The sequence below is a fragment of the Nannobrachium achirus genome, assembly GCF_963921795.1.
Source record: "Nannobrachium achirus genome assembly, chromosome: 17".
In the NCBI taxonomy this organism is placed as follows: domain Eukaryota; kingdom Metazoa; phylum Chordata; class Actinopteri; order Myctophiformes; family Myctophidae; genus Nannobrachium; species Nannobrachium achirus.
In genome coordinates, this window is record NC_137824.1 from 49,209,610 (window position 1) to 49,236,525 (window position 26,916).

The 26,916-nt window shown below is 42.5% G+C and overlaps 1 protein-coding gene across 4 annotated transcripts in view; it reads right to left on the minus strand.

Moving 5' to 3' along the window:
• Positions 1-26,916, minus strand: part of fgf13a (fibroblast growth factor 13a) — a gene marked incomplete at both ends in the record, with an annotated part of 159,332 nt that overhangs the window by 36,083 nt on the left and 96,333 nt on the right. For 3 of the 4 annotated variants that reach the window (XM_080745612.1, XM_080745611.1, XM_080745610.1), the window contains one exon: positions 4,568-4,678. In XM_080745612.1, the coding sequence (XP_080601738.1) occupies positions 4,568-4,678 (111 nt within the window). Of the gene's footprint in view, positions 1-4,567; positions 4,679-8,426; positions 8,629-26,916 lie in introns of those variants that run through there. The other variant, XM_080745613.1, reaches the window with a different exon arrangement.

Genomic DNA, 26,916 nt, shown 5'->3' on the forward strand with positions numbered 1-26,916 from the left:
CAGTGCCAGTTGCCTAAGCTGTAATCCTGGGCACTACTCTCTCTCTGCCAACATGGAGAGCCCCAAACTGAGCTCATGATTCCTTCAATGCATGAGGAGTGAGCAAGCCGCTTCTTATCACCTGACGGGGGGGGGGGGGGGTTTCAACGGTAGGACGGAGCGTGTGGAAGGAACACGTTATTCTAACCAGTTCCTTTCCACTATCAGGTGCCCCGGCTGACCAGGTAGAGGCAGTATAGAGACCAGGATTACTGCATGTTTTTTGTGAGGGTATCTACCCTAGGGGACACAGGGAGAACATGCAAACTCCACACAGAAAGGCCCTTTCGCCAACCCCATCTAGGGTTTTTGGTCATAAATATTGTTTTGATTTTGATTTGATTTTATCGATATCAGCCATACTTTAAATTTTCTATCCCAGGAATAACGTATACTGTGTATAAAATATCGTTAAATTCAACGAATCTCAAACATCACCTAGATATTCTTTTGACTTGAGAGTCCCTTTCAAGGACATATTTTAGTACGGAAGGCTAATTTACATCCATGATCTAAGCCAAGCATTTGATGAGACTAATATGGCACATGTATGACTCATGGCACATGTATATAAATGTACAGTATGTGACTTATTTTGATCTTATCGTGTCTATTTCTTGACACTGCTGACGCTCTTTCCAGTGCCATAGCAGAATGGGACATGAGAAATCATGGGGATGAATGAAGTATGGAATTGTGGGAAAACATTGTATTTGAGATTTAATTTGCCTTTCTGATGAAAATGTCTGTGGGAAGGATCAAACTTCAGCCAAACTGCCATTTCAGTCACATCAGAGGTTGGATATAATGGCTAATTATGTAAAGAGAATTATATACTAGTGACATTGTGCATGTGTGTGTGTGCGCGTGAGTGTAGGGGTGGGCGATATGGAAAAATACAATATCACAATATTTTTCCAAGCTGATACACGATCTTATCACGATTCTTTTCCATGTTGGTTCTTGTGGTTATTTTAAGTTATTTAACAGTACAACCCCCTACAATGTAACACAAACTAAGACAAAGGAGTAACAGACCATTTAGACCAGTGGTCCTCAAAGTGGGCTCCAGGGTTCCTTTTTGGAGGTCTAAAATGTACCCTCACAAGTATCTCTGACAGTGTACAAATGAAACCAAATGGACCCTAACATACCTAATGGGTCCATTTGGTTTCCTTTGTAGACTGTTAGAGTTAAGGGGAGACCTTGACATGTTAAAGTTTGAGAACTACTGATTTAGACCAAAATGCTGGTTTAAATGGAATCTGCAATGAATCTCTGTATTAACAATTCAACAGGATATATTTTTTTATAAGGGTCCCTCATTGTATCACGATATATACGACATCTCTGAAAAGGCGTATCGTGGAGACATTGTATCCTCCCAACGATATTTATCACCATATCGCCCACACACCCCTACGTGTGTGTGTGTGTGTGTTAGAGAGGGTCCTCTCCCACCACCACAAGACACCATGGGCTCCAAGAGGACTGTGCTTCCATCACCATGGAGACCAGTGCACCCGGCGCCTAACAACGCTATTTTTGGAGCGGTGCAAAGGAGCTTCACTCTTTCTCCTCTTCCTCTCTTCAGCCGCTCACTTTAATTCTCTCTTCGGAATCAAAAGTGTTGTTGTGGGTAAATCAGGCCAGCTGTTATGTAACTCAGGGAAAGTGGCTCAGCGCAGACATGCTGGGGAGTGGTCGCGTGTTTGTAGTGCGGTGAAGGCCAGTGGTTCTCAAACGTCTTCATGTCAAGTACCCCCAAATTGATTATGTACTTGGCCGCGGACCCCCCCCATCTGAAAATAGCATATCTACGTGCTCACAACACTTCTACAGCTTGTAGATCAGCTATTTTCAAATAGCCGATGTATACATAGTTAAAAGTGGTTAAACTCATTTTGATGTCATATCAACGAATTTTGCAGGGGGCCCACTGGAACCCCTTCAAGGACCCCTGGTGGTCCCCGTACCCCACTTTGGGAACCACTGGTGTCTAAAGTATGGCCTTCATTTATTTAAAAAAAAGCAAAAGGTTTGCCTGACAGCTGCGATGTGTTTTCCCTCCGCTGTCCATCTTCATTTCTAACTTGCAAGCACAAGCTATTCTATGAAGTGAAGCCCTTCACTTTGTCATCACTTTGAGGGGGAAAGGAACCATCGCCTATCCACCAATTACAGTGTGTCGTACGTCCATGTCGACATGCAGCCTGCACAGATCTTAATTTAACAAAGAGGTGCTAATTCAATGCTGGTGTTGGGCAGCAGGTGTGCAATCAGACCTGCCCCAGTTTGACATGCTGTTCCTTTTCTTGACAGCAGCTGTGGGATGGGAAAGTGAAATGCAGTGACACTAACACAGACACACACACACACACACACACACACACACACACACACACACACACACACACACACACACACACACACACACACACACACACACACACACAGTACAAAGCTGGTTCAAGTCTTCAAAATACTGTCTGCTCAAGTCTGCCATCTGTCCCTCTAATTACCAAAGCTTTTACTTTTGCTGCATTGTTGTTGTTTTCATGAGAAAAGCGAGTGCGAGCTGTTAGCTCTCGTATTGATCTCGTGTTTAATCTGTCCATTGGAAAACAAAGCGCTCGTGGGTGTAATGGTAATGATAGGGAGGCATCAATACTCCAGAGGATCGGATGCGGCCGGCTCTCATCAAAGTGTGTAGGAGATTAAAAAAAGCCAATTGACAGCCTTGTTCAGACGGCCATTAAACCTAATTTCAAAGGTCCCTCTGTCCCTTCAGAAACATATTTTCTATTTTGCGTCCACTGAACTCGACAGTGAGTTAAGCCTCATCAAGGGGTAGATTCAAAACTGAGCTTTGAATCCACATACAGTATGTACCCACAGGGACGTGCAGAGAATGTTAGAGAGGCAGGGGCTGAAATCTCTAAAAGAGCCTTTTGGTGAAAACATCAAAAATAGCAGACCTCCAAGCTCACAATGCATCTCGCTGCTACGTGTTGTGAGCTTGGAGGTCGGCTTTTTCGGTGCTTGATCACACTAAGCATAAACTCTAAGCATAGTCAAGTGGAAACTGGAGATGTGGCATAACGACATGGATTGCTACACAGAGAGGGCAATTCTTTCAACATGAGATGCTGCATTCAAATTCAGGAGAGTTTAGACAAGGCAAATTCTCTTGAATGCCGCCTTCAGGAATGGCATGGAAAGAGAGCATTCGCGTTTCTTTCACCATTGTAAAAACGGCACTCATGGTCTGGAGAGGGCACTTTTTACAGACGGATAAAAGGGCAGGGGCTCAAGTTCCCTCTGATGTCTATGTGTGCACGTGCCTGTGTACCCATGTTGTGTAGGTTTCTGTAAAATGTGTGACTTTGGTGTTCAGGACAGCAAGTTTACAGTATTCCCATGCTCACTGCTAATGTCACTGGTGGGAGATAAATGGTAGGCTGGATGCTGGTGATATATTCCCGTTTGCACAGCATATGGAAACAGCAGCGATTAGGGTGAAATCCTATATCCTCTGTATAGTTCTACGGTACAGTACAGCTGAGTGCATTGGAGACATCCACAGGGAGGAGGAATTCCCCCAGGCACCACTCGGCTCGTCACAATACTTACATATTCGCTTGATCACAATTATTTGAGATAATCGCAACTATTTTTGCATAAACACAATAATCCTCATAATCGCTTCCCTGTTGAAATATATTCACATTGATAGCTTGTAGATAGGCTTTTTTCTGTTTACCTCTTGAAAATATTAAGTTATTAAATATGTCACACGATTAAGTTATCGCTCTGTGCGATCTTCCCTGTGCAACAGTTCTTTTTACTAAGCCTAAAGTCTTGGTGTAAATTATTCGCAATTATTTGTGTTATAATAAAGCACCGCAGTCTGACATAACTGCCGCTAGAGGGCGATATCCCCCTGGGTCACAGCATTATTTTTGTATTGGAAATCCCATAGGGGAATCTTAGTTCCCGTCATATAAGAACTGTGTTCCATAAATAAACAAACCACCCAGGCGATTTTTTTACTACGCCATTTAGGTTGTTTACAGTCTACTCATGGCCATCAAAGTTTACCTTTGCGAATTTATAGAAACATAGCCATCTATTATTTCCTATTGTGGTCTTGGTCTTGGCATTGCTCACGGAGCTGTGAAAAAGAGAAACTAGATCCAGGCATAGAAAATCACCAAAGAAGTGATCCCGCCGCCATTATTGTTCATGTGCGCTCCAGATTTGAGACTAACGTTACGGGAGCTGCTGCTACTGTACACACCCGCCTGCACAGTGCACACGCGCCACCCCTCATCTGCTTACAGTGCTCAGACAGGTAAAAGAACGAACGCTCGTTATGGCGTAGCGGACACGAGAAAAACAAAGAACGGGCGCTCGTTTAGCAGTCAAATAATTAAACTTTGGTAAAAGTACAATGTCATGATCGTGATAGCCCTACCTACGAACCACATGGCGATAAATGAATAGAAATAGTAAGTTGACACTTAACTGTAACCACTGTCCTCCTCCTTCGTGCCGTCGATGGTTCCATCTGCTTGCAGCTGCAGATGGAAGCCCTGTCGACTGTACAGCTTTGTCACGATCCCCTTCAGCTGGGGCTCTGTGGGGGGGACACAAGGTGACAGAGAGGTTAGACAACAGGTACGATCAAGGCTTTGGGCTTGCTGCTGTTCTACGCATGGTGTTCTCAGGCAGAACATCTGCATGGTTTATTTAACCACTTTTTTAAGACATCATTCGTAGAGTGAATGATTTCCCTTTACACAAAATATCTTCACCAACGGGCTGCATCGGGATGCATAGTGAGCTTGTAGATATGCCATTGTTGACAGACTTTCACAAAAGGGTGTCCTAATTGTGGCATGCCCAGAATAGGGACTGTTAAATCAAATAAATATGGATGAACAAATCCATAACCAAATAAGGCTCAGAGACAGCCAAAGGACTATATCTTAAATTGTTGTATTTGATGAGAGTCAGACAAAGAGGACAAAACAGTGAGCATACCATATCGTGGCAGCTTTCTCTCTCTCTCCAAGATGGTGGTCAGACATACAGTATATAAAGAATTACAGTAGCCGTGGAAGTCTTTGATTGGTTCACATATCATAACAAGAAGACAGTAGTTTCTTCACTAGTAACTTCCCACTAGCCAGAACCCACAGTATAACCAAAACATGGTCTCGTAGTCAGGGTAACCAAAGTCGCACTGATATGACCTGTACTGTAAGTCCAGATAGTAGTTCACATAATATACCTTTATGGTCATATGAGCCTCATACATCTGTCATACATTTATGTATCATAAATTCATATCTATCAGGGACACTAGGATTCACGGGGTTCATACTGAATGTAAAGAAAATGTCATTTTATTTTATTTGATCTGTACACATGGGTTATTCACACAATCTATTCTGTATGGAGACGAGCAGTTCTGTTATATGCTATGATTCACACCAAAGAGCCGATTGGATTCACTAGTACTCATCTACTCCAGGAAGGAGGTTGCTTGGTGAATAGAACAGTGAAACAGGAAAATGCACAATTAATCGTTAGTGTTAATTTAACTCTGAGATTATTAAGATAGACCCAAATGGACACTTGTTCAGAATTAAATAAACAACATTACTGCACACAATGGTGTGTACAACGAAGCATATGCCAGCCACTGTCTCCAAATTGAAATTGTGCACGGTGTGATAGTTGAATTTAGTTACACAAACACGTGCATGTCACACACACACGCCCCCCCCCCCCCTCCATCGGCCTTGCTGCTCGCTCCCTGTGGTCGAGAGGAGAATGAGGTGGGGCTGGGCAATTAACCAAAAATATATCGAAATAAATAACTAATAACAGACTTACAGCCGAATAATCGAGAAGCAAGATTTATAGTAGGCTACACTTTTTTCTCATATCAATGAATTGACACAACAATTTGAATACCTTATACTAAATCCATTACCGTACTCTAATTAAATGTATACTTCCTTGTACAATGGTGGTGTACAGAAATAGTGAAAATGGAACTACAAGTTCACAAAGTGTCGTTGTGAGCTTGTAGATCTGCCTTTTTCACTTTAAAAAAATGAATAAAAATAAGCGTTCATTAATCGGAAAATCGAGGCCAACAGTTTGAAATAATGGTCATTATTCATCGTTCTTCTCATCGTTGAAGTTGATGAGAATGATTGAATGATGCCAGGCCCTGTAACGAGGGGCGAATGAATGAATGAATGAATGAATGAATGAATGAAAGGCTGCATCTCATCTCAGCCCCCTCAGAAGAGAAGAGGAATGGAACGTGTACACGACCCAGAGAGGACTTAACCTACAACACAGCGCTGAATCATGCTCAGCAAAGCCTCTGCAGTCATCAATTAACCTGAACCAGCTCTGCAGACGTGAACACCAAACAGGGAGAGGGCAAAGCCCGGGGGCCATCTGCGGCAGATATAATGGTCTGCATCAGGGGTCTTCAACGTTTTCAGGCCATGCGAGGACCCCTTAGCTGAGACATGAGATGAAGCTCTATACTGTACCTCTTATCGATAGATTCATAGACGTGTTTGACAGTCTGTCATCAGTCTATGTTGGATTTGCATGTTATTGTATTTTCAGACATTTAACCACTTAAATTGTTGATATTTTGTAAACTTGACCTTTCACTATGTACTTGGTCTGCTCTTTTTTTTTTTTACCTCTACACCAAACCTATTTGCCAAAAATAGCCGATCTACAAGCAAGAGCAAGTTGAGAGCTTGTAGATTGGCTATTTTTGGCTAAAGTTCTCCTCGGAATAGGGATGCGAGGGTTCAAGTTGTTCATTTAAAAGAATTATCCTATCAACACAAGGATGTGGCCGCCCCCCTGTACTAACTCTAAGGACCCCCTCGGGGTCCCAGACCCCCTGTTGAAGACCCCTGGTCTACATGTTGGACAGTACGTGGTCAGTGTCTCTACGCGGTGAAACCGTGTGGCGACGTAATTCAACTCTGAGAGGGTGTACACAAATGTAACCAAATGGACCCATTTTGTAATTTTGTTACATTTTGTGTATACAGTACACCCTTCGAAGTTACAAAAATGAACACTAAGCATTTTCCCTGTGGGGTTTGGCTCCGATCGTGGAGGCTGAGAGCTGCAGTCAGGACTAATGTCTTCCCTGCATTATTAAGTGCAGAGGGGTTTTGGTCACTCTGGAATTGAGATCAGGTGTTTGGGGATGTACTGTAGCACTGGCAGCCCCAAGCTATGCACTTGTTTTATTCTTACTCATCAATATCCCCCACTCACACTTTTTTTTTGTTGCTAGTTGCACATTTCCCCACAGGATCACTGATGTTGTTTAATCTTGTCTCAAAATATTTGTTTAAAGTGACAGTTTGGCATCATGAGTGGTCCCAGTGAGCAGCGCAGTGAGAAAGCTACAGTGGGTGGCCTGGTCATTAATATTAACTCTTCTTCTTCTTACACTAATTTGTTAATTCTGTCGTTTTTCTAAGGGCTGGTTATTATGATTCTTAAGGACATACAGAATTTAGCTTGATTTATAAAGTAACCCTGGTCGAACTGAACTGCTCACAATTAATTATAAATGAACACTGACAAGCATCAACAAATATTGTTTTGGTTATTGGTTGCAATATTCGAATTACCATGGATGATCATAGAAAATGAATAAATACCTTATTTTATATTTGCCTATACAACATGTGAAATAATAGGCAATGTGTGGATTTTAATTAAACTTTGAAATATTGACCATTCACTGTATAGTGATACAATGAGCAATACATGGATCATTTACAAGCCCTTGATAACAAGCACACGTTTAACTATTCCAACTGAATATGTAGGCTTTGAAGAATGAAGAACCAATATAATAAATAATACATCCCTTATAGGTGCTGTCTTTAAGATGTCACAATTACTTCTCATGTGTGAGTAAAATTCATTATGGATCCCTGTTGTCCACAACCAACTTTGGCACAACTATGATAGCTAACTACTAGTCTATTCAACAATTCCAGAGAGGACCACAATGCCTGGAAAGTGGAAACAATTAAGCCTTCAGGTTTATAGTATTTTTTTTTTTTTTTTTTTTTTTTTTTTACCCTAACCCTCAATACAACAAATATATGCCCTTTGGCACTTTAAGTGCTAATGTGCTCTCACCAAATAACCTAAACCAATCAATCTTATCAATCAATCAGGCAAGCTCCTCGACTTGGTACATTTGAAGAAGGCGCATGCAGTTACAGTCCTACAAACATCACATAAATCTATGTGAGAAGCAAATGATGAAGATGACGATGGCCTAAATGAAATCACACATCACATCAGACCTGGTCGTCTCCTCCGTCTCTTCTTGGAGCCAAAGAGTTTGACCCGGGAGAAGACGCTCAGTTTGCTGGGCTTCTCACAGGTTCCCTTGGTCTTGTTGGGGCTGCTGACGCCCGTGCGTCCGGCATTGTTTTTCTCGCGCTCCCTCGCCTGCCTTTTTTGCCGAATGAGGGAGCTGGCGATAGCCGCGGCCATGGCCAGTTTGACTGCGCTCCTCTGGAGACAACTTCCAGAGTTAGAGGATCAGTCTCTCTCCTCCAGTGACCAAACCCTCTCTCCTCCCCTCCTTCCAAAATAATCGGATTCGGGAGGAAAACGGCCCCAGGCACCGTCGTCAATAACTGTAGTGAATAAACTGTTCGTTGAACGAAAAGAAGAGTCTACACGGCAATTAATCACAAAGTCTCTGTAGTAAATAAGCGAGTGCAGCGCCAGTCATATGTCCTGCAGGTCTATGTCATTTTTGGTTGGTTTTTGGGCGTCTCTCGCAAATTGTGCCTCAGGGGGAAAAAAGTGACACTCAACAAAAAATAAAAGGCACACGTGTTCCACTCTGACGTTCCACGGAGAGTTTCGCCACCACAGCGCATTGGTCCACCGACCGGTGTCATTTTACCGGCATCTTAATCAATACGCGCATATCGTTTATTGCCTTATTATCCCATAAAACTACATGGTCGGCTACAGGCAGGTAGTGAATGAAAGCGTATAACGCGCGCAACTACGGGGGGAAAAAGGAAAACACCTGTTTGCAAACACAGAGAAAATGTTTTTGCAGTGATCCGGGTTGTCCTAATCGCTTTCACAAACTGCTGCTTCTACCAAAAAGAAGAAAATAAGAAAAAGAAAAAAAATAAGAAAAAAATAACCAGGCTTGAGAAATGCAGCGAATCAATGAGATGATCTCACTTGTTTTCCCCTCTCTTTCTCAAGCGGCGGAACAAACGGTGATAGCATGAATTATCGCCTCATTTTAGATGCAGTATGAGTATATATCCCTACCAGTGCAGACTCAGAGCACAGACAGACTGCCGCTGCGCTCCCTAAAAGCATCGCACCTACCTAGAAGACCCTGTAATGCGAGGGACAGCACAGAGGAGGGAGGGAGGGAGGGAGGGAGGGGAGACACGAGCAGTGGTGGACCGTGGAAAAAGTACTCAAATGTTAAGTAAAAGTGCTAATACTGCAATATAGAAATACTCTTAAGTCCGGAATTCAAAATGTAGGCATAATTGAGTAAAAGTGAAAGTCTTGGCATCACAGGTACTTAAAGTACCAAAAGTACAAAAATGTTTGAAAATAGCAGATCTACAGGCTCACAACATTATGCGACATGTTGTGAGCTTGTAGATCGGCTACATTTTCAAATGCAAAGTAATTAGTAACTGCGTTTTCAAATAAATAGTGGAGTAAAAGTACAATATTTGGATCCGAGATGTAGCGGAGTAGAAATAAAGGTATTAGTGAATTGGAAATACTCAAGTAGAAAAACCTAAAAATTGTACTTAAGTAACTTAAGTAAATACATGGGCCTAGTTAGGATACTTTATGCCACTGACTGGAGACGAGAAGAGCAAGGGTTGAAGAAACCAATAAGGGTCGAATCAAGCTGTGACACATGGCTCGAGATAGGCTTATTAATAAATCCTGTGAGAGTTGTGATGAGGCTTGTTCATTACAGTAAAGCTAGATATACTGTACTACGATATCCTGAAATATTAAATATCCTCACAATTAGTCCAGAGAGAGAGAGAGAGAGAGAGAGAGAGAGAGAGAGAGAGAGATGGGAAATTAAATAATTAGGTCCTGTCTTAGCTCTGCACCTGTGTCATCTGACTGTATAGCCTAATTCATTAGGGGGTTTATGGTTTAAAATAACTAAAGGATTATTTAAAATCCGTGCAAATGATGAATTAATCCTTAAAACAATGAACATTGAAACAATACAAAACAGCAATCATCTTTGCAGCTGAATAGGCCTATATGTCAGATTGATTGACTATAATCACCATTGGCACTTCATGGGGGGGGGGGGTCTAAAACAGAGGCGTCAATTGGGTATGGCAAGCCATGGCAGCTGCCATACCTTTGGCTACAGGGGGAAATAATAAAATGTACTTTTCATCGTGCCTGTTGCTAAGGTATGGCAACAACACGACTGATGTCGCACGCGCCAGTCATGTTGCCATACCTTAGCTTTTTTTTAACTGACGCCACTGGTCTAAAATCAAGTGGGATGAGGCAGCGCCCCTTAAGGGTGTCACATGGTAGGCTATACTGATGGTAGGCGCATGCACAGTGGTGTAAAGTAACTAAGTACGTTTACTTAAGTAGGCTACTGTATTTAAATCGTCTATTTTCATTTATATTTATGCATTTAGAACTTCTGAAATGGGACATTCTGCACAATGAGTACTTTTACTTTTGGTACTTTAAGTACATTTTTATACCAATACTTTTGTACTTTTACTCAAGTCAATTTTGATTACCAGACTTTTACTTGTAACAGAGTATATTTCTATAGCCCTGTAGGCTAGCAGTATTGATACTTTTACTAAGAAACGTCGTATACTTTCCCCCCACCACTGCAGACGTGTCAGCAGGACAATGTGATGGAATGAACTAAAACGAAAGCCCGGTCAATCAATAGTGTGTGTCTGTGACTCTGTGTGCCCCGACACTGAACAGCATTCAGTGCCTCGTTTGGGGAAGCTGTCGTCCCACATGGCACGATGTCTTCTCCAATAGTGCCATCTACAGTCCTCACTTGAAATAGCCTTAAAGAGACTCATTTTGATTTAAATTGATCCCACTGTTACCGGAATCAATTTGAATAGGCGAAAATTATCATTTCCCTACGAATCTAAATCTTTTTACATTGTTTTCTATTCTGTCCTTTTCTTAACATTTTCATTGGAATTATAATGTCTGCCAGATTATGTTTTTTTATTTATAAACCAAGTCACATAAACTAAGTCTCAGGGCTACGGTACGGTATAAACAACTTCAAGTTCAACCTCGAGAACGCGCACACAGGAGCTAATGGAAACATGATCGCTGAGGTCATTGCCGCTTCAGGACCAAGGACAGCTCCAAAACAGCCAAATGCAGTAAAAGCCACAAGCGCTCAGCAAAACCCTTCCTCAAATGGTCATAAAACAGCCCAAAATGCTATATCACCACTGCCAAGGTCATGATAGACTGTAAACATTTTATAACAGTCAAATACTTGCGGAAACAGCAAAAAAAAAGTAGCAAGTTATGGAAAGCAATGACAGCTACACGTACCTGATACAGATTTTCTCAAGGGAAAAGACTTAGACATGATTCTTTTTTGCGAAGCCCAAGCAGTGAGTAGAATACGTGCAGTCCTTATGAGTGAAAGCGAAGAGACCAGATTCAACTAACTTTAAACCATAGTCAAAGAACTGTCAGAGAGGCGTAGTACACACAAAGAAGCATCGAGGCGGGGCCATCAACAGCCATCAACAGGAAGATCATTAAAGGACATTAGCGACATGCCATTATGACTTCTAAATTGCTCATAAAACATTCATTTGGAGGTCTTGGTTTGTCCGTGCTCGCTAAGCTACTGCGCTCTGTGGGCCAGATTGAAGAAAAGTGATCTAAAATGCAGCCAGAGAATTGTACTTCCTTCTTGGGGCAGAGAAGACTTTCCTCTCATGTTACAAAATGATGTAAAATGATCCGATAATGCGTTGGGCTAAACTGGTTACACGGGCCTTTCCACTTTCGACTGAAAAATATCGACGTAAAATCAACCGGGATGATAATATGCATTAGTCTAAACTTGTTTCCAAGGAAGGTTTTCTGCCCTCTGGGCATGTAGAGGACGCTTTTTTTTTCTTTTTCTTTCCCCCAAACTATCTGACCATGACTAGTACTGTGACCACACTGGACATTACACACATGAGAGATTACACAACCTTCCATTCAGAAGTGTGATCCCTTGATAATTGACATTGACATAAGGATGGGTCTGTCTGTCTATTTGTCCTTACTGTAAAAGACTACACTTAAACTTAACCTCCCCTGACCTTTCTATTGTAAATACCATTTATAACCTTTTTCTTATTTTCTCTGCATAGTGCTGTGTTTTATCTGCATGTCTTTCATTCAATGCTGAGTTAAAAAAGGATCTCAATTTAAACAAGTCATAAATAAGTCACCCTCCGGAATTAGCATAATACTAATACTAATAATAATACTATTAATAATACTAATGATAATAATAACAACAGCAATAAAAAGAGAGTTAACAATAGAATATCAGAGTATGTACATGTGCATGAATACACCAACCTATTTTTTTCAGTAGCTCTGCCACATTACTTTATCATGTAATCAACTTCACAGCATCTTCTACATATATACAGTACAGCAGTTTAGGTAGGTACAGTTTAAGCATATTAAAGTGCAGACAGTAATAAGTCAGCAATGGCATAGGTAAATGGCACCTTTATGACATAATTATACAAAGACAAAACAGCAGGGATGTTTTTACAGTAACTTTGTAACCCTTCTGTGAACCTTGGTTCTCTCAGAGCAAGGTTCGTGTATGAACACTAGGTGGCGTACGCACACTGTATAAAGCAGCACATAGCAGCCAGAATCACTAGAATAGTGCCATATAAACCACAGCTACCAATTCCTACCTCTGTCAGAGTGCAACAGCAAATCACTTATTAAATAAGTGCCACCTCAAAATAAATGCCATTGTCACAACAACATTAAAGGGACATTTAAAATGGTGGTGAGGAAATAGAAACAAGAAATGAGAACGAGAAGGCTTGAAAGCAAGGGATTTTTTCCAGTCCCTATCAGAGGTCCATTCATAATGGTTTTTCTATTGAAGGACAGAAATGGCTGGGGATATCATTTGTTCATGGATCAATATGTCAGTGTATTGATCATGCAGCTCCGGTTAAGGGATAGATTACATGCATTGTAAAGAAAATAATGCATTTATTTCTGTCTCTCCCGTCATAAGGCGGAAATCATGGTGTCAGTGTCATAAATATAGGAGTGCTCTGACCACACAGGGCACATTGTGACCTTTAGCCCAACACACTCTTGGTGGAGGGGGGTTCCGGACAGCCTCTGAGGAGCTATGGCCCCCCAGAGGCTGTCCGGAACAAAGCTTTAAAGCAGTGGTTCCCAACCTTTTCAGGCTGTGACCCCCAAAATAATCATATTTGAACTGGGGACCCCCCCACCCTAGGAGCACTATGAGTTGAGGCATTATATTTTGTATATCACGGTTCTATTGTGAAAACAGCAGATCTTCATGCTCACAATGCCTCGCGTTGCAAGGCGTTGTGAGCATGTAGATCGACTATTTTCACAATTTCTGCCTCTAATATTTGACAATTTCTCCAATGTTTAATTTGTCATTATAGAGGTATTAAAAAGTACTTAAATCGTCACTTTGGAAATGTCCAGATACCTCTATACACTTAAACTTTATGTTGGTTTGTTTACTGTTGAGAGAGAAAACAATGTTCCACATCTATACTATAATTTTGCGAATGTCTGTCTGAGTGAGTGAGTGTCTGTCTGTCTGAAACAGCGTTTCTCCTCAGTGGCTGGAGCAATTGATCTGAAATCGCATCACCATAAGCATATGAACACACCTGACATAACTGTGAAGCCCGTTTGTCACTTTCACAAATCGTATGCTGTATATTAGCATTTTTATGCTGTATCAACTATCTATTCTGCATCTAGCATGAGGCGCATCTATTCTGCATCTAGCTTGAGGCAAAATGTTTAACCAGCTCTGTGTGTGTGTGTGTGTGTGTGTGTGTGTGTGTGTGTGTGTGTGTGTGTGTGTGTGTGTGTGTGCAGGCAGGCAGGCGGGTGTGTGTGCAGGCGGGTGGGCGGGCGGGCTGGGGGGGGGGGAACAGTATCTCTGTAGCCATTAAACGAAACGGGTTTCTTACATTGATGCTCCTACATCATGCAAGCACCAGTTAAAGTTACTTTCCATCCCTCATATACTGTGTGCACAGTGCACATCCCATAACCCACACACTGCACATCATTTTGGAGCTCATATCTTTGAAAGCGTTTCTCCTCGGTGGCTGGAGCAATTGATCTGAAATCGCATCACCATCAGCATATGAACACACCTGACATAACTGTGAAGGCCGTTTGTCACTTTCACAAATCGTATGCTGTATATTAGCATTTTTATGGTGTATCTACTATCTATTCTGCATCTAGCATGAGGCGCATCTATTCTGCATCTAGCATGAGGCAACATGTTTAACCAGCAGGTGGGGGGGTGGGGGGGGGGGGGGGGAGACGGTATCTCTGTAGCCATTAAACGAAACGGATATTTCTTACATTGATGCTCCTACATATTATCATGCAAGCACCAGTTAAAGTCCCTCATATACTGTATGCACAGTGCACATCCCTAACCCACACACTGCACATCATTTTGGAGCTCATATCTTTGAACGGGTAAGGGCTAGTTAAGTTAATCATCTGGAGACCCGCCAAAATAATTTGGGAAATAGGTTGAGAACCACTGATTTAAACCACCTGACACTTACAAACAGAACCAATTGTGGGTATGACTGACCATAATAACCTGGATTTAATTCCCCATGGGGTTCTCACCATCCCTGCCATAAAGTCTACTTTTCAAGTAAAAACACACACTGGGGGCTCTATTATGATCCAGGTCTTATGCCTTATGCCTTAACTTCTTTGCCTTTTTTTTTACTATTTCGAAAAACATTTTTAAATACTTCAAATGCTGATCTACATCTGCACGTTGTGAGCTTGCAGATCAGCTATTTTAAATATTAATAAAAATATGTCTATATGGTAAAAAAAAGGCAAAGAAGTTAAGGCATAAGGCATAAGACCTGGATCATAAGCCCTGGGAGTGATAAACCTTGTTACAGTTTCATGGAATACAGACAATTGTTTGTATTTCAAAACACACTTAAAATAGTCAAGAAGAAGAGGAATACCACCGTGCCTCAGCCAGAACAAGGCAGGTCCGGTGCGTCACAGGAACGGGACAATACAGCGGCGAAGGAGGAGAGGACACCGGAGCAACTCTGCCCAAGCTGCTCCAGTGCCCTCTCCTTCACACTTGAAACAGTTATTTGGAACACCGCTTTCTAGTATTTTACTTTCCATTTGTTGCTACATTTATGCAACATCCTTTAAAGCAAAGTGTAACAGTCATGATGGTGCTCTGACATTATTCTAATAGTCATGATGGTGATCTGACATTGCACAACCTTCAAATTTCACCAGACCATTGAATTCTCAACAGCAAATTCTACAGTGTACTGGAAGGAATGCAGTATGTCACTTTTGAATAAGAAGCTCTGTTTTATACCTCAGACTACAAGCTCGCAATGCAATATGTTATGCTTGTAGATCTGCTATTTTTTAGGTTTTTGGGGGGCATATGTGAAAAGGATTGAAAGTGATTAAGACATCCCCTACTCGAACATCACAAACATCCTGTCCAAATATTTTATGTCCAGTCCTATAATTATATTCAGGCACATTATGATGGTGTCCACCGATTCCATCAAATTACTTGTGTGTATCTCATACACAGTACCATCCTGAATGCAATCCTGAATGTTAATTTAACTCTGATATTGTTTCCAGAGTCAAATTAACATTGCAGTGCACTTATGAAAACTTAACTTTACATACAGGATACGCTGCAAAAATCTACCTTCCATAAGTAGGTGACTACAAGTGCGTCCATACTGTAGGTTACTCCCACTCTGGGAGCTCAGCCCTAACTGGGTCGGTGTACTGTAACTGTATATATATATTCTCTTCTATTATGTCCCATATACAGTATATCTGTGCATACATTCGATTGCTTTAGAGAGTTTCTGCCTCTGCTGGGGCTTGTCCTCCATCCTTAATCCCACCGTGGGATAATACTGATGGACACCTCTCTACACTGGATGTTAACAACACGCACCATCCCAGGTTCTACCCCGGCAGCATCGGTCTCAGCCCCACCACCGATATGCCGGGGCCATCAATCAATCAGACAGGCAGGCAGGCCAGCCCTACCCTACTGGATGATGGCTGTCTTTATCACAGACAACATATGAGTTAGAGAGACAGAGACAGAGAGAGAGAGGGGGGGGGGGGGGGGGGGGGGGAGAGAGAGACAGACAGACAGGAGTGGGGGATATTGAGAACTGATTTTCAAGCTACTGTACAGCGGTGGAAAAAGTACTAAAATGTTTTACTTAAAGGAGTAGTTCACCCCCAAAATGACTTATTTTCTATTGATTACTCACTACGGAGACTTGAGTTCAATGCTATTTGTTTGTTTTTGTCACATTCCTAAGACAAAAAAAATTAAATAGCAATTTTACCCCCATTGATTCCGGATCTGGAATCAATGAGGGTATATTTATTTTAATCAGATTATTGTCTTAGGAATGCGACAAAAATCTAAAAATATTATTGAACTCAAGTCTCCATGGTGTGAGTAATCAATAGAAAAGAAGTCATTTTGGGGGTAAACTACTCCTTTAAGTAAAAGTATCAATAATGCAATATGGAAATAATCTGTTACAAGTAAACATCTAGAAATAAAAATTTACTTGAGTAAAAGTACAAAAGTATTGGCATCAAAATAGTACTAAACATAAAAGTACAAAATGTTTGAAAATAGCAGATCTACAAGCTCACAACGTTGTGAGCTTGTAGATCGGCTATTTTCAAATAGCCACGGTATAAAATGGGACTAAAGTGGATTATGTATGTTTTAACATATTATAATTTATATCAGAAAAGTAACTAGTAACTATATAGTTTTCAAATAAATGTAGTGGAGTAAAAGTACAATATTTGGATCCCAGATGTAGTGGAGTAGAAGTAAAAAAATTGGAAATACTCAAGTAAAGTACAAATACCTCAAAATTGTACTTAAGTACAGTACTTAAGTAAATGTACTTAGTTGCTTTACACCACTGCTACTGTAACACCAACAGAATATACATGTATTTGGCTTCATACAGCTGCAATCAGACATCAGAAGAAGACAGGGAATGTGTGTACACAATGGCAATGACACCAGTCATGTGACCACTTGTCAGCACGTTGTAATGAAAAGTGATGAATGGGCGATAACATGACAAAATATGTCACGGTACATGCGCTGATGCGCAGAGCAAATTCGGTCAAGAAACTCAGTGCTGTTGCTGCTGGCCGACCATTGGTCAGTCTCAGCTCCACACTTCTATTCTCAACCAATCACATACACACTTTATTGATGGAGCACCCTATTTAAATGTGGATGTTTGCATTGCTCGTTCCTTACTTGCCGTTCGCTGCTGCCTACTGCTGCCTGTGCTATAAATCTTGCTGCTCACTCCAGCACCTGTTGTTTTGTATCTGCTTTTGTGAACTACGAGGGATGTGGAAGGCCTCTATTGATAGGGAATGTAGTGTGCTCCCTCAGAGTACCGTGTTGTGGGAAAATCATACTGTCCATGCAGAAAATTGGATGAATCTGTTATGTTTATTTATCAAACAAGAAGACAGCATCGCCATCTTTTCCTTGCAAGGCTTCAGCCTTGCTTGTTCCCTCTCCTCCTCAGGCCAAAATACCTCGTCGTTGTCGGGTGGAAACCTTGTATGTCCAAAACGGTGGGTTTTGCATTTATAATTTTAAAAATGATTTAAACTAGTGAAAACAGCTGATCTACAAGCACACAACGCCTCGCACCGCGAGGCGTTGTGTGCTTGTAGATCTGCTGTTTTCACTACTTTTGTGCGATGGCCTTGTATGATGAAGCAGGGATTTCCTTTGCGAAAGAACGTACAAAATTGAAACTTGGAGATACAAGGTTTCCACCCGACAACGACGTTATTTTAGAGCCAACCTCCTTATAGCTACAGGAAGAAGGTGTTGCCATAAAGCCAGGATTTCAAACAAAAGTACTGTACAAATCTCCTATGTCATAACAAAAGGAATGAATACTGTATGTACGTGTGCCTATAATAGCTAATCTGCACTGCGAGCTTGTAGATCTGCTGCATTCGGCACACTACATTGTCATAGAACAATGTGTAAATACAGTGAGCTATAGCAGTGGTCTCACCGGATCCCACAAGTGGAAATAGCAGATCTACAGGCTCACAAGGAGTCACAATGTGATGCGTTGTGAGCTGGTAGATCTGCCCCATTTCTTATGTTTTTTTTTCACGTTTTTTTTTCTTTCTCAAATTTATGAAATGTCTTAGATTCTAGTAATTTAATCATTTTGAATTGTTTTATTTGGTTTATAATTTATAAAAATCTTTGGGGGGGGAAATGTCTTTTGGCATAATAACATTAATTACCGGTAATAACAAAATGTAGGAAACAAACATAAAGCTATATTTAAAAGTAGGTTACACAGCCTAAAGAGCTCTGCTTTTACTGCACAGATTGCTGTCATGCAAAAGGCCCACAGATGGCGTTTAGAATCCCTTGCACCGTGCTGTGCACGTGTGCTGCTCAAACTGTGAACATGCCCCGCTAGATCACCATTTAGCCTGCAGACACCTCCCTGCATGATGCAAGCAAGGCCCACTGCAGCCACACATCACCCAGCACCAGATCATCCTTGCACGCTACTGCGCTTAGCACCCCTGGCCACTAGAGAGCAGCAGTCCAAGAGTAAATTGAACATAATGGGGGTAGGGGGGGTCGTGTCAAGGTTGAGGAGCATTTTGCCCCTTGTGATATTAGATGTAACCAGACAATTTGCGCTGCCTAATTCTATTACATTGGACTATCAAGAGATTCAAACAGAAGCTGTCTACTGCATAATGAGGGTAAGCATGAGGCGTTGACTGAATGGCATTGAGTTGATCATTGTTCTTAACGGAGGGCAAAGGTGATAAATCTGTATAGAATGCCGATTGTATTGAGACATTATTGGCACAGTAGAGAAACCAATATCCGGACGGAGCAATGCAAAATGCAGGAACGAGGACTGCTGCTTTACCTGCAAGCACCCGTCGAAGGGATAAAGTAAAATATTGATGCGTTAAAAGCAAGGAATGATCCCTGATAAGCTGCAATGTGTTGCTGTTCACACCATTCAGCCCCTATCTGCGTAGAGCAGCACGCGTTACCATGGAGACCTCAAATACGTATGGTGGGTGTGTGTGTGTGTGTGTGTGAGAGAGCGAGAGAGAGAGAGAGAGAGAGAGAGCGATGGGGCTGTGAGGATGGGGGTTGGGTTATTAGAGAATGAAAGACCCACAGCCACTCAAGGCTCCAGTGCATGAGGGGGGTAGTGCTGTCATGGCTGACTCTAGCAGGGCCACGGCCAGCGCCGTGTGCTCTCCTCTGCCCTCTCTGCCCGTGGAGGACTGAATGCAGGAGATAAAGGCAGGACGCTCAGTGAGGCCAGCACTGATGTGTCTGTCATCGCCACTCCCTGGAGGGACGACCGACTAACAACTGGAGGGTTCAAGATAGCGCCACAGCATTTCATTGTATGACTGGAAATGCCGCATCGCGGTTCTATGCCTCTGCCAGCCAGTTGCACTTTATGAACTGTACAGTTCATGAGGTCACAGTGGCCGCTGACCTTGACCTTTGGTCACCGAATTCTAATCAGTTCATTCTCGATTCCAAGTTGACGTTTGTGCCAGATGTAACAGAATTCTCTCGAGCCGTTCCTGAGCTGTGTTCACAAGAATGGGATGGAGGGAGGGACTGACGGACGGACAGACTTACGGACGGACGGACAACCAGAAAACACAATGCTTCCACCAGTGGAGGCATAAAAACTCACATAAGTAGTACACTAAGTACACAAAATGAATCAGCCTTGTGAAAATGTCCCAAAAAGTAGCCACTCTCTGTATTGCACCACGATATACTGCATATCATTTCCATTAACCGTCAAATGAGCCATTTTATTAAAGAGGGCTTTATAGTGCTTTTCTAATTTACTGACAGTGTGAGTCTGTACAAAGACCAGTTATTGAATGTGAAAATGATCTGTTCTTTGTGCCTGCCTTGGCTCTTCCTCATTAGACCAAAGGGTTCCATCCCAGAATCACTTAAAAAGGAAAACCAAAATACACTGGAACCAAGCAGAGCCGACAGAACGCCTGGTTATTTCCATCCGACCTCTCGCCTTTTGTATAGCACACTTCTACAGCGTTCAAAGTCTTTGTCTGATCATCAACACCTTGGCGAAGTTTCTCCCTGGCAGAGAGAATAATTGCAGGTCTTTTTGTCATCCGGGGAAAGAGGAACAGACGTTTATTTCATACGTCAACGGAGGCTAATTATGGTGCTGAAACATTGGACTGAACTAACTCTAGGCGCCAAGCATCTGCCAGACACTCTGGAAGTGTTGTTTGCTTTACTGATGCAAATTTAAGAGATGCACCACCAAATCATTTTCAGTCACCCTTAGATGTTCCTTCCAGGTTTGCACCTTCAAAAGCACTGTCATGTACTAAAGATTCCAACATTTGTTTGTAGAGTAAATAGCCATGGGAAGAGAGGCACAAAAATATCTTTTGGACAAGAGAATAGATATTATTGTTCCAAAAATATTTCTGGAAATGTATTACAATAGTCAACATCAAGCTTTAAAGCAAATGAACCACTTTCAACCAAAAATAGCAGATGTATTTATCTAGGGAATCGACATATGACGAAGTAAAAAGGGCTTACTTTCCTTAAACAGTATCTTTGGATATTTTATCCGTCTGTAAAAAAGTGCCCTCTTCCCATGAATGCAGTTTTCACTATGGTGAAAGAAATGCAAATGCCCTCTTTCCATGCCATACCCGAAGGTAGCATTCAAGAGAATTGCCTTGTCCAAACGCTCCTGAACTTGAATACAGCATCTTATGTTGAAAGAATTGCCCTCTCTGTGTAGAAATCCTTGCCGTTACACCACATCTCCAGTATTGACTTGATTGTGCAGGGTGGTATCAAGCATCGAAAATAGCAGACCTCCAAGCTCACAACGCGTCATGCTGTGACACAATGTGAGCTTGGAGGTCTGCTATTTCTGCTATTTTCACAAAAGGCCCTTTTAGAACTTACAGCCCCTGCCTCTCTAACATTCTCTGCATGTCCTTGCACATGAGCATACAGTACACTAGATGAAAAAAACTGTCTTTCCAGCATCTACAGTACATAAGAGAATGCATGCTTGGAGCACCGGGGCGAGTGACGAGTTTGGGCCCTAGGCGCAAACTCATCACTTGGCTCCAAGGCCCTGGGCATGTGCACATTTTGCCCGTGCAGTAATCCATCGTTGGCTGTGTGTATCTATACGCTAACTGGAGGTGGCAAGAGTTACATCTTCAAGTTGAAACTTGAAATGTCTTAAAAAATGTGTTTTTGTAGACAGGGAAGTTTTTGGGCTACCAAAACACAGTGAATACACCAAAAAAGAAAAAACACAACGAGAGGGCAGTGTGTTTTTGCAGATAAACACCACCACACTACTCCAATGGGCGATAACTTCTGGTATAATGGGAAATGACTGGTAAAACATGCATTTATTGTTTGGTTATGTAAACACAGGGCAATGTCACAAACAAAACAACATACTTCTACAGTATCTGGGAACAATATCCTTGGCAGTCCTTGGCATGAAAATGTTTGAGAAGTACTCATTTAGAAGGCAATATTGTGTAATCCGGCTTAGGATTTAATATATCGTCATTGTCGGGTGGAAACCTTGTATTCAAATGTTTCAGATTTGTATGTTCTTTCGCAAAGTAAAGCCCTGCTTCATCGCGGTGCGAGGCGTTGTGTGCTTGTAGATCGGCTGTTTTCACTAGTTTAAATCATTTTTAAAATGATAAATGCAAAACGAACGCTTTTGGACATACAAGGTTTCCACCCGACAACGACGGTATACTGTATAAGTGATGATGATGATGAAGGGCTCCCAGCCTGTAATGACGTGAAGAAATCTCAATCAGTGGCACCAAACGGTGTGTGAAATGTCTGGGGCTTACAGAGCAGCCTGCTCAGAATGACTAATGCTGTTCTCTCATTAGTATGACACACACAAGAACACAGCGCTACGGGCCACAGAAGCTCCCAATTACACTTCTTCCTCTCACCAGCCCCACTGTATCTCACTATGTCGTCAGTACCGACAAGGATGAAGACGTGTGTGTGCGCGCGCGCGTGAGCGTGTGTGGTGGGTAGTTTTCTTAAAAGCCCCGAGCTGACGACCCGCAACCTTTCTCACAGGTAAATACAAGGCTAATGAACGGCGACACGCTGCCTTTCTGTCCGCGAGCGGAATAATGAGGGGGAAAAAAAGAAAGGACAGCTTTATTTACACTCAATATCCGTCATGAAACATTAATGAGATCATGTCAGCGGAGTATGGTTGTGGTGATGTACTTCTGAGTCACTGTCACTGATGGATATTGAAATGGAAATGTGTGTGTGTGAAGTGTGTGTGTGCGTGCGTGCATGCGTGTGCGCGTGTGTGTGTGCGCGTGCGCTAATGTACCGGTGTCAATTCAGTGACCGCTAAGTCCCTGGCAGTAAACCCCAGGGGATTGTGGGTAAGAAGTAATCATAGGTGAGCTTTTCTGCGAGGAGGGGGAAGGTAACTGAAAAGCCTCCGGTGGCAGGGGGCTGTGTAGGTTTTTTTCTTCTTTTAAAAAAAAAACGCAGGGAAATGCATGTTTTACAGAGCTACAACGCATTATAAGGGTTCATTCAATTAAAAAGATTCAGCGGTCCATCGCGTGTGTGGGCGGGACAGAGCAGAGTGGCTGTCAGCTCCTCCTGGCTGCCTGTCAAAGTGTCCTTGAGCAAAACACACCAACTGCTCATGATGAACAGGTTGGTGCCTTGCAAGGCCATATACTGTATAAATGCACCATTCATTCACCATGCTCAGGCACATGCACACATAGACATCAATGACCACCTCAATCTGGACCTTGACTGGGGTCCCCCAGGGGTCTATACTTGGTCCCCTCCTCTTTACCCTTTTTACACCAGATCTCTTGTGCCCAAAATAGGGATGCTGTTGTTCACGTGGTTAAGGGGAACGGATGGGCTGAACTTACTGTACATACTGTAAGTATAACTCATAGTTGGTTTTGTACAAAGGGTTGAGTCGAAGAAGCTAAACTTAATGCCAGGGCCCAAAAATAACACTGACACTAAAGAACTAGGCTGGTGTACAGTATGCTTCGTGTCCATTTCTAGGTTAGATACTGCACCTCGTCCCCAATACCTCCCTAACAATACATAATACCTGTTATCGCAAATACGGTCTCTCACACACACACACGCACGCACGCACACACACATCATGCCAAGTCAGTGTGTCAAAATGACCGTTATCAGAACAACATTCGTGTCTCCATCACCAGCCAGCAACGGGTGGAGGAATGTCTCATGTTATATTCCGTTGCATGTCAGTGTTGCGGGAGATGTAGTGGGTTGGGCTTTGCAGCCAACATTGTTGACAGGAACAGTGGTTTTTCAATGTGTGAAACAACAACTGCCCTTTTGGCAATATCCTTCACAGCAGGACAGCTACAGAGAGATGACATCCAGGGAGATTAAAGACTGTGTCAGGGTCCTATATGTCTTGACAAAATCACTTCTAGTCTTTCGATCTTCAGACTGGTTGGTCCAAGGATTGTAAACAGGCAGGCTCGCCAGGCAATAAGAATGATATTGAAACCACTCCCCTCCTATAAATTATAATACACATGGAATCACCTGCCAGTGCGGAGCCTGACCAGGAGGACATACAGCGGTGTGCGGAGGAACACCCTATTCCACACAGTTCAATGCCCCTGCTGACAGGCACCCTGGCCAACCTGTGGAGACACTGGTGCACGGACAAACACTGCAGTCCCGACCCTGTCCGGCTTTTCTGCCAGTTGTCCTCGTATACCACGGAGGATTTGAGCCCTGACTTCCCATGGTGGTCGAGAGGAACTTTTATCTCTGCACCACCCAAGCAACGCTGGCAGGAACCGTCTTGGTCCCAGAATGTGTGCTGTGACGACATGGCATATATACTTCCCATTGAGGCACATCGGGGGGGGGGGGGGGGGGGGGGGGGATGCAAAGAGATTACAGATGAACCGTCACAGATGCCAGTTGGTTTACAGTGTGTCCAATATGACAGGGAAAGATTTGACGCCGTTACAGGAACGTGCTGTAAAGTCAAGGCTGCATGTTTCTTTTGAACGACCTTCAAAGAGTATCACACCATGTTAACGATGAGGTGACAAAAAAGGAGCTGGTTTGATATGATGTGCTCTCTTGGTGTGAATACTACAGCTAGACTATTGGGTCTGATGTTGTCATGTCGATACAGAGTCCTAGCCTACTGATTACGGATGTTTATACCAATTTTGTCAAAAAGTGCTAAATGAATTTATCTATTTGAAAAACATTTGAACATTTTTATGGAAAATTCTAAAAATAGCTGATCGCGGTGACGCGTTGCAATATTGTAGATCAGGCTACAATAAATTCATTTATTTTTAAAAATGAAAAAATCGAGACACACCAGCTGCATAATTGCCAAAACCCATGCCGTCAAAAAAGGCAAATAACAGCCAAAATACCAGCCAGACGGATATATTGGTCAGGTTCTCTAACAGCTACTGACTCCAGTGAAAGTGTCTCATCTCCATTCTTCCGTGCCGGTGGTCGTACTGTACCAGGTGCTATTCTTAGCATCAGCCAAGCCCCTTGGGTTAAAGAATAACCCAGATCACATCACTTAGTCTGGACTGTGCAGAATAACTGTGAATATTTTGCGATGAGGGTCTAATTTGCTCTGTGGCAAAGCGGAGGCAATCCATCATGAAACCCTGATTTAACCTACAGGCCATCATGCACTTGTCCCACACTGGCGATGCTCTTCCTCCATAGGGTGTCTGGTGTCTGACCCCACCGTGGCAGGATGGCACACAGTGATGGCATAGCTGGCCCATGACACCTCCACGTTTGGAAGAAGCTTCTACAGCTGCCAAAGTTGGTGTGTGTGTGTGTGTGTGTGTGTGTGTGTGTGTGTGTGTGTGTGTGTGTGTGTGTGTGTGTGTGTGTGTGTGTGTGTGTGTGTGTGTGTGTGTGTGTGTGTGTGTGTGTGTGTGTGTGTGTGTGTGTGGCAAGTAAAGAAAAGGCAAGTGCATGTGACTGACTGGCTCCGTATCATATGCATAATTATGGCTTATACCGGTGTTTCTCAAACTTCTAAATATCAAGGTCTCCCCTTAACTCTGACAGTGTACAAATGGATGGAACCAAATGAACCTGTTAGGGTTCATTTGGTTCCATGTGTACACTGTCAAGAGCTACAGACTTGTAAGGGTCAATTTAGACCCCCATAAAGGAACCTAGAGAATCCCTGAAATCCACTTTGAGAACCACTGGCTTATGCTGCATTCCCACTGAGAGAAGCCAAGCTAATGGTTTGCTTGGTAATTCAATGTATTCTCTATGCAAACCAGCTTTAAAAATTTCCAAGCTTTTTTTCCAGCTTGGAAATTTTAAAAGCTGGTTTGCATAGAGAAAACATTGAATTACCAAGCAAACCATTAGCTTGGCTTTTCTGTATGTGAATGAGGCATTATACTGTATGAAGCCAGAGAGGATAATGAGATTGTACGTCTAGAGAAAGATCTTAATGCAAGTGATTAATCTGATTGCCGTGCTTTCGGATTGGCACGGATTCCTCTCTTTTTTTCCCATTTTTTTTGTTCAGGCTATAAAGCCCACCCTTCTTGGCGAAACGGATTGACTAAACTGAAAACAAACACACGGCAGGAGATGTAACTCAACCGGTGGCTGTGGGCGGGAATATAGGTCACGCTCCATGAGCCAACTCTAGAGCCACTTTCCACTTGCATTTCTCCAAGTGTGTTTATGAAGCCTGCACTGGCAGGGAATCAATGGAAAGCATGACGACAATGGATTGTAGGTAAATAACAAGTGGGAGGAGCTATGCACTGCAGAACGAAACCCACCAAGGAAACAGAACGTGTCAAGCACAGCAGAGCCGCAGCAGTGAGCTCACTATGGCCAAGCGTATATTTACAGTATCCTGTTTCCTGTCTGGAATCGACTTTATTAGCAGTTTGTACGGTAGTACAAACAATTGAAAATAAAAAAACTATGCTTGACACAAAAAGCCTGGTGGTCTTTTTCCATGATAGTGGACACAATGAGGAAAATCTTTTACGATTTAGACATTTAGCAGGCACTCGTCCAGAGTGCCTGCTTACTTACACTTCTCAGAAAGTGCGAGATCAGATCAGAGCATATGGCATGGTGCAAAAAAAAACAATTTAGTGCTTAAAAAACTACTACGATACCAGGTAAACATCAAACAGCATTTCTTATCGTCATTGGATTCATAAACCAGTGGTAATACAAATTCAACAGAACCTGGTCGCACTGCTAAATGATCAAACACCTAGCCACAGCACTGA